Genomic DNA, 15,108 nt, shown 5'->3' on the forward strand with positions numbered 1-15,108 from the left:
GCTCCCCTGGGAACCCCAAGCTCTGACTCTTCAGACAAGGCCAACCTCACCCCACCTCATCCCCCCGCCCCCCTTCACCTCACCAGCCCCACAGAGATCCTGGGGAAGACCACAGCCCCGGGCCCAGAGGAAGAACCCATCTGCCCAAAAAGAAGAACCTTAATTTTTTCCTGGTGAACACCACCCCCAACACCACCACCCTGAGCTAAGTATCCCCCACTGCAGGGGTCCCCCTAGCGCCCCCTCCCATCTCTCCGGTCCCCCCACCCCCTGAATACTCTCCCCTCCCTTCTAGCCAGGGAGGAATTTCAGCCACTCCGGTCCCTTATCCCCTTATCGCTCACTGTGGAATCCGAGGCCAGGGAGGAGCCGCTGCCGGGTGAGGGTGCGGGTGGGACCGTGGGCCCCGAGGGAGGAAGGGAGGGGACAGAAGGGAGGCCTTTGGGGCCCCGCGAGACCTCCCCCTGAGTGGGGCCCTGCTCCTCTCTCTGCCCGAGGCCTGTGGGCCCTGAGGGGTCAGGACAAGAGGAGCCGCGAGGGGCCTCAGGGCCACTGCGCCTGGACCCGAGAGGCGGGCGCCCGGGTGCCATCGAGGGTCCCGCCGCCGGCCCCCCACCAACCACCCCACCCCCACCCCCCGGCGCGCCGCTCACCTGGTCTCGGGCCTCACGCTGAGCAGGTAGCTGCGGCTGGCCGGGCTGGGGATCCACACCGGCCCGTCGTCCTCGCCGTCGCCGCCCGCCCCGGAGCGCCAGCCCGCGCCCCAGCCGTGGCCGGGGTCCCTGCGCGACCCCATCCCGCCGCCGGCCCCTGCAGTGCCCCGCTCGCCAGGCCCCTGCCCCGCCGGCCGCCGCTCCCGCCCGCGGCTGACGCGCGCCCCTATTTATAGCCCCGCGGCCCGGCCGTCGTCACCTGCTGCTGTCCCTCCCCCGGCCCCGGGCCGGCGAGCACGGCCTCCGAGGCGCAGGGGGGCGCCGGGCCTCGCCCGAGGGCCCGACGCCTCCCCGCCCGTCCGCTCCCCGGGCCCCGGCCCCGCGCGCCCCACCCCCCCAGCCGCCCCGGCGTCGTCGGGGCCCGGCCCCGGGAGGCCTCCCGCTGTGCCCCCGCTCCCACGCCCCGGGACCCCGGCTTCCCGCCAACCCTCCTTCCCCGCCCCACCCCCGCCCCTTCGCAACCCTGCAAGCGCGGGCTCCGCCGAAGGTGCGGACGCCCCCGGGGAGCTGCGGGCCCGGCAAGCGGCGTGGGCGCCCAGGGGGTCCGGGACCGGCCCCCTTCTCTTTGCTGACAGCCCGGCTGCCCCTCGCCTCGCCTCGCCGGGGACTGCAGTTCCCCCCCCCCCCCCCCTTAGGCAGACCCACCTGTCTCCGTCGAGTGACCCAGGGAGGTCAGAGCTCCCCCGGGTGCGTCTTGTGTTCCCGTCCATTATCCAGCAAGGACGAAGGGCTCAAAACCCACTGGCAGAATAATTGCAGCTCCTTCTCCACCCAGCCTCGGTTTCCCAGCACCCGTGGGGGGAATGGCTGCGTCCTGACGCCCAGAACACAATTGAACCGGGCGGGGATTCCCAGAGCAAGGTTGTAAGCACTGCCTAAATCTGGTTCTAAATGTTGGGAGTGACCAACATTTATCCATCCTTCTTTCTCCTTTTTCCATGAAAGCACTTTATGGGGGAAGTGCCTGGAGCTGGATGGCTACGGTCATTAGGAACTTAGAGCAAAGGAGAGGGGCACCTGGGTGGCTCATTCTGTCAAGCGTCAGGCTTCCGCTCGGGTCATGACCTGATGGTTCATACTTCAGCTCAGGTCATGACCTGACGGTTCATACTTCAGCTCAGGTCATGACCTGATGGTTCATACTTCAGTTCAGGTCATGACCTCACAGCTCATGAGTCTGAGCCCCACGTAGGGCTCTGTGCTGATAGCTCAGAGCCTGGAGCCTGCTTTGATTTCTGTGTCTCCCTCTCTCTCTCTACCCTTCCCCTCCCCCAGTTGTGCGCGCTCTTGCTCTCTCTCTCTCTCTCTCTCTCTCTCAAAAATAAACACTTAAAAAATTAAAATAAATTTTAAAAAGAAGTTTGGAACAAAGGAGTACAACCCCTCTGTCCTAGAAGCTGCATCCATGTACCTTCCCAGTCCTTTTGGAAATGGCCCTTCCCCCACTCTCACTGTGTGATTCCGAGATGAACCCATCCCTGGCCTCAATCGGCTGACTCAAGCCACCCTATTCATGGTACCTATCTCCCTGACCACAAAGGGAAGCATCACACCCAAGCCAAGTCAAGCCAATCAGAGTTCTTCACGAAAATGTTTTTAACTGGAATTGGGAGAGAAAAGCAGTCTCTCTGTGCTGGGAAGCTGGGAGCTGGGAGGTCTCTGACAGAGAGAAGCAAAGCAAGGGGCTCAGAGTCCTGGCGACTTCCAGGTACATTGTGTTCCTGAGATCCGGCTTTGTCTCTGACCTTCTTGTGGGTTGGCAGTTCAAACATTTCACGGACTCGGGGTACCCAGAAAGTTCTTCCTTTGCTCACGCCCCTTCAAATGAGGCTTCCGTTGGTGGAATGTGAGTCCTGACCAACACTAAGGCAGTTTCTCCTCGTGAGCCCAAATCCATCTCCAGCCACATGTCCCCATTTATCCTTGTTGTTGGCTCTCTCTGCAGGTGCACATATCAGAATCTCTTCAGGCAGCTACGGACGCTCCTCCAAGTCTTTGGAAGCTTGCTGGAAGTTTTGGGTCATTTGTTTAAGCTGTGTGAACACCCATGGATCAGGCTAGGGCAGTGTGATGCAGGCAGAAGCCACAGGATCTGTGATTCCAGGAACCTTTTGTCAAATAGGAAAGACTGGCATATGAACAAAATGCGGTGAAGGTGAAATGCACAATTATAAAACTAGGTAGAGGGGGAGCATAAAAATATAGAGCAAAGAATGGGCTGCCAGGGGTTTTGGTTGGGACAGTTTACGAGGCAGTAAGCTTGAGGATTTTGAAAACTGCATCGGTGCTCACGAAGTCGACTGGGGGACGGGAAAAGGATAGACAGACTAGTCCAGATGGAGGGACTAGTGTGGACAAAGATAGGGAGGTGCACAATAACCCGGTGGGCATGTTGCTCAAGTGTAAAGGAGATGGGGGAAATGGACAATTAGGCAGGGCCAGTTCCAGAAGGTTTCGTCTGGTACACTGAGGAACCTAGACTTCCCTTCGAGCCCATCTCTCACAGGACCACGGATGTGGTCCCACTAGTCACCCTGGTGGCCCTCCAATTTATCAATTTCCTTTTGAAGATGTGACCCACACAGAGGTCACCCCACAGCAGCCTAGAATTGAATTAGCACCTCTCTGGGTGTGTGCCCCACGCCCTAGCAACGGCTTTGCCGCAGCCAAATGATTTCATTGATCCTGAGCCCGTGCATGTTCAGCGTGAACCACCGCTCACCTAAGTCCTTCCCACTCCTGCTTGTAAAGCCTTTTTTACCCTAAGGGCAAACTTGTACCTTTTTCCAGTTAAAGCTCACCTTCTTATTCTTAATCTCGCACTCCCTCTCCTCCTTGTCTGAACCGTTTCGGGTTCTGTTCCTGCCATCTGGTGTCCTTCCAGCTTCTTGTGGCTGTCTGCCAATTTAATAAGCAAGACTTTCATGAGGATGGGGGCAGAGCCGAGGAAGGGGCGCTGAGACACCCAGGGATGGAGAGGTCAGAAAGGCACAATCTCTTTCCTCTCTAAGTTTACAGTCTAGCCGGAGAGAGAAAGGGCACGTCGAGCGGTGTCAACCAAGTCCAAGGCTGGGAGTCCAGCCTCTCTCTAGCCGGGAGGCTGGAGACTCAGGTTCTAATTCTCCTCCGCTGCTGAGTGTGACCTTGGGCAATGGCTCCCCATCCCTGAGTGTGAGCTTTCCCCTTTGGAAAGAGGAGTGAGGCGTTCCCTTTATGATCCTGGAGGTCGTAGGTGTTCATTCAGCAAGTGTTTGCTAAGTACATGCTGACTCCTGCACTCCAGGCATCGTGCCAGGCGCTGAGGGTACAGGGATGAATGTTCTAGTCTGGACCCTGGAGAACCTCTCCAGCGGAAGAAAGATAGAACCTCTGATAGAAGTTTGCACGTGGTGCTGAAAGAGCACAGAGAAGCTCATGCCGTGGTTTTGCATTTGGAAATAACTGCCATCCAAGGTTTGCTATTGGATGCGCCCTGATGAAGTGTTGCAGGAATCTGTTAGTGGTGCCAGGATCCTCTCACCCGGTTGTTTTGAACTTCCCAGGGCCCTAGAGTAACCGGGTGCTTGCAGTAGGAAAATCTTGGGCTACTGCTTTTTTTGTTTGTGTTTTTAAAGGTGTTTTGTTTTTTTTTTCATTTTGAGAAAGAGAGAATGCAAGTGGGGAAGAGGCAGAGAGAGAGGGAGAGAGAATCCCGAGCAAGCTCCACACTGACAGCGCAGAGCCCGACGCGGGGCTTGATCTCACAAACCACGAGATCATAACCTGAGCCGAAGTCGAGAGTCGGGTGCTTAACCGACTGAGCCACCCAGGCGCCCCTTGGGCTACTGATAATTAACGTATTTAGCTCAGCAATGACGGGGGAAGTTGTTCCCTGTCCAAGAATGGCAGGGTCTCCCAGGACACTCTGACCCAATTACATTAGCCCCTCTCATCGAGGCGTAGAAGAGTTTGAACACACCTTTTGTTCCGACTTAGTTCCACTTCTTCCCCTTCTTACTCAGCTCTCTTTCTTCCAACACTGACAAAAGTCAGAGAGAACAATCCACTCTCCTTTGAAGCACTGGCCAAAAGCACACATCACCCAACATTTATTAGCTATCAGGACACCATTCCACACTCCTCACCATCTTCCCCCTGAACTTACTGAGCTCGGGCCACCGCACGTTGAGCGTCACTGTGTACCAGGCTCCGGTCCCCTGCCATCATCCCTGCCTTTCTAATAACTCAGCCAACACACTGGCAGCAGGTCCGCCTCGCTCATCCCCTCAGAGACCTTCACCCTCACTTCCTGTAGCAACCCAATCAAATGCCATCCCTTGAACCCAGTCAGAGGAATTTCTCCAGCTCTAAAATGCCATTTTGTTATCATCTTTCCACCTACGAAGCCTGCCCTCTGCCTTAGGGCGACTCCAGACTCCCAGCCCCCCCCCCCCGACTTCTCCACTCATGAGTTTCTTCTTGGCTTCTTTATCCTCCTCACACCATCCCCGTCGACACACAGGCATAGCGTGGGGTAGACAATAACTTCAACTACAACTACACTGTCCTCAGGGATCCCCTTTCCCTTGCCCCTTGACCTTCTACTCACTCTCCCTTGCTGGTTCCCAACCTGGGATCTGGCCGCGGCTTCTTGCTCCCAGTCTGGCCAAACTTCCTGGTGTCCAACCTGAGTCTGATCTCAGGCAACTTGGCAATCCCTTCCCAATTCCCCAAGCTGACCTTCTCCTTTCCCTACAGCCACGGTTCCAAACAAGCTCCAACCTCCCCATCCCCCTCCTCGCTTGCAATGGTCAGCAGGGAAAAGTGGGAGCATCGGACAAGAACTTCAGCTTTGAAGGAGGACAGGCTATCTCCATCATCTCTGAGTCATAGTAACCTCTGCTTCAAAACGTCTATTGTTCTTTCCAGGGCTCTCGAACTTCTGCTCCGTCAGCTCTCCCTGCCCTCCCCCTGCCCGGCCTCCTTCCTCACCACCCACAAGGGCGACAAAATGTTTGCTTTTCCTGGACATGTTCACCCCAACTCTCCCTTCCCTCCCTGCCTCCGCATCTCAAAAGAGCTCGAAGGAAATCAGGCGCGTCATCAAGCAGTAATGAGTTGCCAGAATTGGGTTATAAAGTGCAAGCTTTGGCCTTCTGGAGCAGACACAGACCAATGGCCGGAGCCAGGCCCGCCCAGCAAGAGTGGCCAGATGCCAGTCCCTGAGTGCGACAGTGGTGCTCCTGGGGGTCAGAGCCGGCTCCCTGGCCTGGAGCAGGGACACGTCTGAGTGGCAGAACATGTGGCCCCAGCCATGTGGAGGGGAGGAAACGAGGGAGTGGGGGCAGGGGGTGGGGCGGGGATTACCCAGAGTCGGCAGGAAGGGGACCGGGTCATCCTGTAGTAACCCCTCCACCTCTCACTGGGAATAAATACGCTACTTCTCAGGCAGCCCGTTTCATTTTCAAGAGGATTTTCCTTTTATCGAGTCTAATTCTGTTCTGCCCTCTGAGGCCACACAGAGGAAATGCGACTGGTCACAGAACACTTCTTTTCTTGATGAGATTTCGAGTTCCTTCAATAGCTCCTTGAATGAGATGGCACCGAGGGCCCTACACCAGACTGGATGCTCCACGCTGCGAACACGTCCGCTTTGCCAGTGTCCGCCTTAAGCTACTGTGCCGTTAACCTTACGCCGCACACGTGAGCTCTTCCGGGCTCCGTACCACCATCACCAATGTCATTCTGCTCAATAGACTGTCAAGATCTTATTTTGCTGTGTGGACTCAGGCTGAAGTAGCCTTTTCCACAAGCCATGGCACAGGGATTGAGTTCAGAGGTCAGTGAGACCTTCCTTATGAAGCCACGTCAGCTTCCACGCCGTGCTTCCGAGCCCCCCAGGCCTGTGGCCCCTCTTCAGGGCAAGTCGTTAATAGCACGGTAGGTTAATCGAACACATGTCCACCCCTCCAGTTTCTTCTTTCTGTTTTTCCTTCCTTTGATTCCATTCATTTTAAAGGTCTTAGCCCTGAGCTCAACAAAGCCCTGGGTTGTGGCTGGTCCTGCCCTCCCGTGAGGCCCTATAGCTGAAGCTGTCCTTCCGGCAAGCCAATCTGCAGTGCTCTCTGGATGGCTTGTCTGGCCTTCCCCCAAGGGCCCTCAGAGCTCCCATCTCAGGCAGCTGAGCCCCTGACCCTGGAGGGTGGAGATCCTGGGCCCTCCCTTCCTGGGTGAGCTGGCCACTCTGGCTGGCACTCCAGGGACTGGAGAAGTGGCCACATCTGCGCTGGAGTAAGTGGACACCAATTAGAGGATTCCTGGCTACAAGAAGCCACTCCTGATTCTGGTTTGATTGGGAGGGGAATTTGGGACCTGGGTAGAGCTGCCCCAGCCGGGTGCCCTCCCCAATGCACCTACTCTCATTCCACAGCAGCCCTGTCCAGAATAAGGCAATCACGAGATGAGAGGGTGACTCTGTGGTCAGGGGGCAGGTCACTCAGGCCCAGGACACAAACGCCACACCCTCAGAGAGACCAGGAGAGCCATCGCGTTCCCCCCCCCCACCTCCAGCCCAGGCCTGTCCTGGTCTTCTTACAGCAGGAGCAGGTAGGTCCTTCTCCTCCCCTTCAAGTCTTTCTCTAAGGAACCTCGTGTGTCTCAGCCAGCCCTCCATTCCACAGCAGCCACATCTCACCGTCCATTCACAACTCTCAGCAACAGCAGCCGCCAGGACCGCTCACCCACGGGACACCGCCAATCATTTTTAAGATCATTTTCCAGCTTGCTGGCACCCACCATGTTTGCCTGTAATGGACCACTCCTAGTGTGTGAGCCCGTCACGACCACCACCCTTGCCCACCCGCAAAGTCAAGTGCCATCTCCAGGCTCTAAACCCTCCAGCTGCCCAAACTCTCCTGCCTGACCTCCACAACTTTCTGCCCTTTCCTTGCCAGCCCCTCCCCCTTCCCCTCCTCAGCTGCCACTCCCCACCCCTCCCAACCCCACTTGGAAATCATATTCAAAGTCCTCCTCCATAGAGCATAGAGCTTCTCAGGAAGCAAAACCTACCCTCCTCCTCAGATACAAAAAATATTCAGCCCTGTCTATGCACCATGGGTCCTAGGGAGAAATTCCAAGCAAATTGGTGTGAGGACCAGAAAGTCCCAGAGGAAAATGGGAATTGTATACACAGTGTGCCGTGGGCTATAACTGAAAGAGGGGGGCTGAGAAACAGTGGAGCTTCTCAGTTTCATAAATGAATGTCCCATCAAGGAGCAGTCGAACCACTCTGCAAGCATCAAAGGCATGAACTATCCCCATCTTCACAGAAAATAGAGGCAAAAGACACACACACACACACACACACACACGTGTATATATGTACATAAACACACACATATATATACACTACACACATACACACGTGTATAAATACATACACACACGCGTGTATATGAATACGTATATACACAAACGCATACACACACGTATATATACACACATACACATGTATGTGTACATACAGACACACGTGCGTATGAATACATATATACACGCATGTATATGAATACATATATACACACGTGTATATACACACATGCATACACACGTATACATATACACGCGCATGCACACGTGTATATATATACATGTGTATACATATACACACATATATACATACGTATACACACACGTGTATATAGGTACATATACACACACAAATACCACGGCCACCTATGAAACGATGGTGCTGCCGGACCTCTGTCATGTGAGCACATGCCAGGATGGGGGCTTTTCCCAATCAGAACTAACCTAAATGGCTTTACCATCCCTTTGCCCCATTCTCCATACAATCAATCATATAGATATTGACTTTTTTAGTATTCATGCATTAAAAACTCAATTTCAATTTGCAATAATAAATATAAAAATAAGAGCATTTTCAAAGGCCAATGCACTACACAATGAACTAGCTCAAGAACTCATCTGCACCTAGGTCCCTAATGAAAAGAGGGATCTGAAGATGCTTCTGAATTATCACGTGAATGGTTCAAACTTGGAAAGGCCTGACAAAAGCCCAAAGAAAGATACTTAGAGAAGAGCCAGACTCTGTCTGAAAAAGCATAAATCTGATGGAAATGATAATAGAAACAAATGCAAACAAGTGATACTGCCTTTGAGGGGAGGGGGTGGAGAGGGATCATTTCCATTTTTTGTGTGTGACTAAGGACCAAAAGTCAATAAATAAACAAAACAATTGAAAAGGAGAAGAAATGCAGTTAAGAGTTCTTGCCTTTAGGGAGGTCTCCTCTCTTTGATATAAACCTATAAGGAACAAGAAGGTAAAATCTAGCCCAGCTCAGGATCCTCAGAGATTTAAGCCACCACCCCCTCCCCCCATTTGACAGATGGGAGTATTGAGGCCATGAAAGATCAAACAACTTAGTTATAGAGCTTCTGGTTTCTAGTCACTGGCTTTCTTCATTCTAGCACATTGCCAGGGGGTTCAGTCAAGGAAGTAGGGGTAACCCCCTGAGGAAATAATTCTGCAGAAGCAGAAGTCTGTATGCCCGAGACTCTTCCTTGCACTGACGAAGAGGGAGATTTATTAAATGTTAAACAGGAAACGGGTTAAGTAAATTATGTTGATTTGAAAATGATTACAATGATTGAAAATGAGGATTTAAGGGCTATGTAGAAACACGGAAAATGCCCAGATACAATGTTAAGTAGAAAAAAGTAGGGTACAGAATCAGAGGCAATGTGGTGCTCCTCGCACCTGAGTGAATCCCAGCGTTGCCCGCAACGAGCTCTGTGGCCTTAGGGAAATTACTCAACCATTCTGAACCTCCAAAGAATCCTAGTGTTTTGAGTTTTGAGCCTACATAAGAGAATGAATGGAAGAATAACGTCTGTCATATGGAAATTTTCAATTTCCGGTTGTTACCATAATCATATCATATTCAGCTATGAGCTGAACAAGAGTCCAGTTGGAAAAGCGGTTGGAAAGAACTGGAAACTGATAAGGCAGTAATAAAAACAAATGCAAAAGTAAGATGGGATTATAAATACACATGTTTTTTATTTTCTCTAACAATGTGATGTCATTTTCCAATAAGAAAAATGCATTTAAAAAAAAGAAAGAAAGAAAGAAAAGATAAAAGCATTTTAAATAGGGACCTCAAAAAAAAAATCCTATTCTTGGGACCTGGCTCCCAGTTTGCTCCTTCCTCCAGAGGGGCCCAGGGTTCCCAGCACCTGGTTCCTAAGGCTGCTGTGGCATCTGTTCATGGAAAAGGTCAAGAATGGCCTGGATCCCTTGGAAAACACGGCTGGGGAAGGGGGGCGGGTAATTGAAGGGGTGATGACACGGCACATCCTAGAATCTAGAACATTCTGTCTTGCTCAGAGTAGACCCTGAGACAACTTTGTAGCGACCAGTTGAATCAGACTCTTTCATTCCCACGTGCATACGTGCGTGCACTCACTCACTCACTCACTCGAACACTCTTGGGACCGCTACGGTTTGCAAGGAACCGTGTGAGGAGCTTTCAAAGAATTAGACTGACCCACTGGATGAATTTGAAACAATCTCCATTGCAGAAGTGGAAAAAAAAAAAAAAGCAAGCTTCAGAACACTGAATAGAATGCTACCATTTGTATTAAAAATAGATATATAAATATACATATTTATAAACTTGTAAATGCATAGAATTGCTCAGAAAGGGTACACAGGATCTAGGTAACAGTGATTAGTTCTGGAGGCGGGCTGGGGAACTGAAGGCTGACCTCCGATAGGAAGCTTACTTTCCATTGTATACTCACTCTTTTGTATTGTTTGGATGTCTTACCGTGTAAATGTATTAATTTTTCAAAACAACAACAAAAAATTTAAAAACGAGTTAAAGAAAGTGCGCCCAGAGCGGAATATACAGTGGTGAACAGGGCAACCAGGGGTTCCTCTGTCTCAGGGAAGGCAGAGTGTGTCGAGAACTCGCTAAGCCACAACTGTGAAGTTTTCAAAACCAGACTGTTTACATAAGTTAAGGGCACAGTTCTTTCTACACCAATTATAGTAATTCAGCACATCATTTTACAGAGATAAAGCAGTTGGAAAATAAATACGAGTCATTTGTCAAGCCTTAGAGTGTATTAAGTTGTAGTTTCTACAAGGGTGGGATCTTATCTGTTTAACTTGATCAGCAGAGTGTTCACTCCGGCTAATGTGCAGATAAGTGCTTGTTACAGCAAGCGTTTTCTGATGATAACAAACGATATGATAGCACACCCATTAAAAACATCTGAAAAAAAGAAAAGATCGGAAGATATTGGACCCTGAGGGAACCATGTTTTCTGGGATGGTCCCCCCCGCCCCCGCCCCGAAAAACAGTCTTCAAATGCAAGATATACCCCAATGTGAATGGAAGGTCGGGGAAACACTGCCCGGGCTGCAGAACATCACGCACGGAAGTTTCGCGCAGGGCTCTCCTTGGGGTGACTTGGCACAGACTGACTGCAAAGAGAACCTGGCGCTCCGTGGGCTACCCGACCACAGGGGAGGTAGGAAGGCAGGTGTGTGGGTGGCTGCGGAGTGCCACTGAGCTGGTGGCCAGCCAAAGCAGCCGGGGCACTGAGGAGGCACAGGGATTGACACCGTGGACTTGAGGATCCCGCGGGTTTGACTCGGCACCAGCACTTACAGGCGGCCCAGCGGGTTATCTGACCTCTCGGAGCCTCGGTTTTCTTTCTGTGAGATCCTCGTGAGGACTAAATGGAAACCACCGGCAAGTATTTAGCAAGATGCAGGGCGCGCTAGCAGGGTCTGAAGTGCCATCGCCATCACTGTTGCTACATGATGGATACGTGTCCCGGGCAAGTTATCACTGACCATCCGCATCCAAACCTGAACAGCCGGTGGGGTGCGCCCCACCCTCCATGCCCTAAAGGCAAGAATCCTTTACGTTCATATAGTGTTTCACAAACTTAGAAAAGGTCCCACACTCCTCATCCCACAAAAGCCTGTGAAGCGAGATGGAGGGGAGTCACCAGGACTATCTGGAAGGGGGGTGGGTTTGCTAAGAGCCGATTAGGGGCGGAACCCAGGCTGTGGCCCAGGCTTCCTGGCGAGGAGCTCGGTCTTTTCACCCCACACCGCTCCCGGGAAAGAGAGCTGGATGTGGGTCAGGACAGGTGGTCGTCGAGGCTGCGAGGTCACTACCCCCTCCCCCACTCCACCCACCGCTATTTCTGAGCAGGAAGAGAGGCAACAATCCATGTCAAACCCTTCTCAGGGCCTCCTCTGTGATCCGTCCCTGCGAATGGACCATGGGGGGCAGGGCGGGCCCCGCAGTGGAACCAGGAAAGGGATGACAGCCCACGTGGGGTGGCCTCAGCGTCTGCAGGTGGCCAGATAGGGCCGAGCTTGCCTCACTGCCTGCCTGGGAAGCAGGGACGGTAGGGTCTGAAACGGAGGCGGGCTCTTAGCGGTGCCCCGTGCCGTTCGCATTTCCACTGGGATCTGACAGAAAATGTACTTTTTTTCAATTGTGAAAAGGTCAGGCGTGTTTATCTGACAACTGATAGTGCCTCCCTTGAAAGAGCACCTGTAAGAACTCAGCCAGCACCCGCCTCCCTCTGCTGCAATGGACGCCGCCGGACCAGCCCCACACCCCGGCCATGCAGGGCTGCAGCCACGGCTTGGGTCAGAGCTCAGAGGTCACCTCCACAGGGCCCCGACTCTGCCAGCAGTGAAGACGGCCCAGCCTCCCGTCTGATCCCGAATCTCCACACCAGAGAGGTCCCTGTGGCAGCAGCAACAGCAAGGCCTCCCGAACACAAGATAACTACAGAACATCCCCCCACCCCTCCGCCCCGCCCCGCCCCACGGCCACCGGTTTGTAGGAAAGAGAGAGGCGCCTGGAACATTTCAGTGGGCCCTAATGCCAAGGCTGCTGACCCCGGGGAGGCCTTGCAGATGATGCTTGACCAGTACAAAGACCCTCCCCTCACGCCCTTGCAAGGTTTCTAGAGGACCAAGTTCCGAGCCGCTGGTTTCCTAACCACGGCTCCAAGAATCTGGGGAGGACCTTCCTGGGACGGCAGGACACTGCTCTCCCCTAGAGATGGGACAGTGACAGAAGTGTGGGAGAGACTCTTACACGCAGCAGGGTAGGGCCAGGCTCACCTGAAGAGGAATACAAGAGCCCACCTGCATGGTAAGAAGAGTTTTTATTTGAAATATAGTCTGAGCAACATGAGAATAGCCAGGAGGAGGAGGGGCCGGCCTGCCCGGAGCGGCGGCCTCTCTAATGGCACAGGAGCGAGAGTACAAAGATCCCAGTGTCCGTGTGCCCCCAAGCCCACTTGTCAGGAAAGGCGGAACAGCAGCAGAACAGGGGCGCACGGCTCCTTCTGAAGGGGGTGTGCCTCTCGGTGCCTGCCTGCCTGGGCCGCGGCGCCTGCCCTCCCGGGGTCCAAACACCAGTGTGCTGCACAACCTTCTCCCACCCGCACAGACAGGAGGGGCCCGGGTGACAATTCTCCAGGACCGTTTTTGGGGGAAAAGAATCCGAGAAGACAGGAAGGAAGGGCAGGGTGATTGAGGGCCCTCCGCAGGCCAGCCCGGGCGGAGCTCCCCAGGAAGGACCGCGCCGGCAGCCTCACCCCCTTCTCCGGCTCCGCTGGCAGGAAGCAGAGCAGCCCGTCTGCAGCCCGCGAGAGCTCCCAGGAGAGCCCTGGCTGCAGGCAGCGGGCGGGGACCTCCCGGAAGAGCACAGCGCCCAGGGGTTTCGGGCCAAGACGACGGCGCTGGGGCCGGGCCACGTACGCGGCCTGGGGTTGGAAGGACACAGACAAGAGCTGGGGTACCAAGAAGCAGCACAAAGCCATAAATAACAGAAGCAAATTCAGAGCTGTCAGGGTCCCGGGTGACCGCACACTGCCCGGGGCTGGGGGACACCCAGACCCCACAGCTCAGGGCGGGCACTGCTCCAGGGCACACCGGGGCAGAGCCTCGTATCTCCCACCGTCCCCATGGCACGCGGAGGACGCCCGGGGCACCCCTCCGGCCACGCACGCTGCCACACCTCCGGTCACACCTGAGGGGGCGGAGCGTGGCTGTCCTGGTCCTGAGAGGCCTGTGGTTGACTCTGAGCGTCCTGGGCTCCGTCCTCCTCAGGAGCCGGGCCTGGCGACCTCGCCTCTGTGTCGCCCAACAAAGGCTCTCCAGCACCTTCTTCCAGTCCGTTCTCCCTGGTCTCCATGGACACTTCCTCCCCGGAGCCCTCCTCTGGCTCCGCGGCCTCCGCGGCCTCCGCCACCGCCTCCGCGTCCTCCTCCTCCTCCTCCTCCTCCTCCTCCTCCTCCTCCTGGTCTCTCACCTTGTGGACGATGTAGAGGTGGCGGCTGAGGGAGCTGGCAGAGGTGTAGCACAGGCCGCAGAGGAGACACTGGGCCGTGGAGCTGTCCGCCTGGTGCTGAGGTATGTGGCTCTGAAACTCGAGCCCCGAGTCTGTGGCAAAGCTACATTTCGCACACTGGAACAGGGACTTGTGCCTTTTGGTGGAAGAGACGGCCGCGCCATTGCTGGTGCCCGGAGCGTCCCCGGCTCCGCTGCCCGGTCTTTTCAGATGGCTCACCTGGAGGGGGAGGCAGGGTGAGTGGGGTCCCAGCCCAGCCCAGGCCCCAGAGCTGAGCCGCACACCTGAACGGTGCAGCCCCTGCACTCGCAGAATCACCCCGCGCCCCCCCACACGTCCCCCCCCAGGCCAGGCTCGCCCTGGCCCCGAACCGGGTTTAGATCTGGTTTCTTTCAGGTTTTTCTGTTGGCTGGTGCTTTGTCTAATGTAACGTATGTGTGCGGCCCCACATTCCAAAGACACGGGACGGGCATGTTCTCTGCTCTCCACAGAACACCCTGCCACCTGGCTTCTGAGGCCCCTCCAAGAGAGAGTCTCTGTGTGCACAAAGATAAAACTGTCATCTTTGGGGCACCTGGGTGGCTCAGTCAGCTAAGCATCAACTCTTGGTTTCTGCCCAGGCCATGATCTCAAGGTTCATGAGATGGAGCCCCACGTCGATCTCTCCCTCTCTGTCCCCTCCCCCCCTCCACGTGCTCTCTCTCTGTCTCTCTCTCCCTCTCTTTCAAAACAAATGAACATTACAAAAAGTTTTTTAAAAAGACTGTTGTTTTCTACAAAATGATAGCGCTACATGCACACTCTTTCTCCCCCTTTTTCTACTTAATGACATGCGTTGGCCATCGTCTGCATGAGGGCATACACAGAGGCTTCCTTCCTCTAACACTGGCAATGACGAAGCATCCCCGCTGGCAGACATTCAGTTGTGTTCTGTCATTATCACTGCACACAGCCCCGCAGCAAATATCCTTGCACACACCTCCTCAGGCGCGAGGCCG

The 15,108-nt window shown here is 54.4% G+C and overlaps 2 protein-coding genes across 7 annotated transcripts in view; both read right to left on the reverse strand.

Annotated features, from left to right (window-relative positions):
- Positions 1–811, reverse strand: part of ALPK3 (alpha kinase 3) — a 52,082-nt gene extending 51,271 nt beyond the window's left edge. The window contains exon 1 of the mRNA XM_047864353.1: positions 654–811. Within this exon, the coding sequence (XP_047720309.1) occupies positions 654–796 (143 nt within the window). The 5' untranslated portion in view covers positions 797–811. The remainder of the gene's footprint in view (positions 1–653) is intronic.
- Positions 812–2,045: 1,234 nt separating this feature from the next.
- ZNF592 (zinc finger protein 592) overlaps positions 2,046–15,108 on the reverse strand; it is a 59,068-nt gene continuing 46,005 nt past the window's right edge. For 4 of the 6 annotated variants that reach the window (XM_047863869.1, XM_047863865.1, XM_047863864.1 and 1 more), the window contains one exon: positions 10,016–14,329. In XM_047863869.1, coding sequence (XP_047719825.1) covers positions 13,784–14,329 — 546 coding nt within the window. In that variant the 3' untranslated portion in view covers positions 10,016–13,783. Of the gene's footprint in view, positions 2,822–3,514; positions 3,612–10,015; positions 14,330–15,108 lie in introns of those variants that run through there. The other 2 variants (XM_047863867.1, XM_047863868.1) reach the window with 2 other exon arrangements.

Source organism: Prionailurus viverrinus, chromosome B3 (genome assembly GCF_022837055.1).
Source record: "Prionailurus viverrinus isolate Anna chromosome B3, UM_Priviv_1.0, whole genome shotgun sequence".
NCBI classification, from domain to species: domain Eukaryota; kingdom Metazoa; phylum Chordata; class Mammalia; order Carnivora; family Felidae; genus Prionailurus; species Prionailurus viverrinus.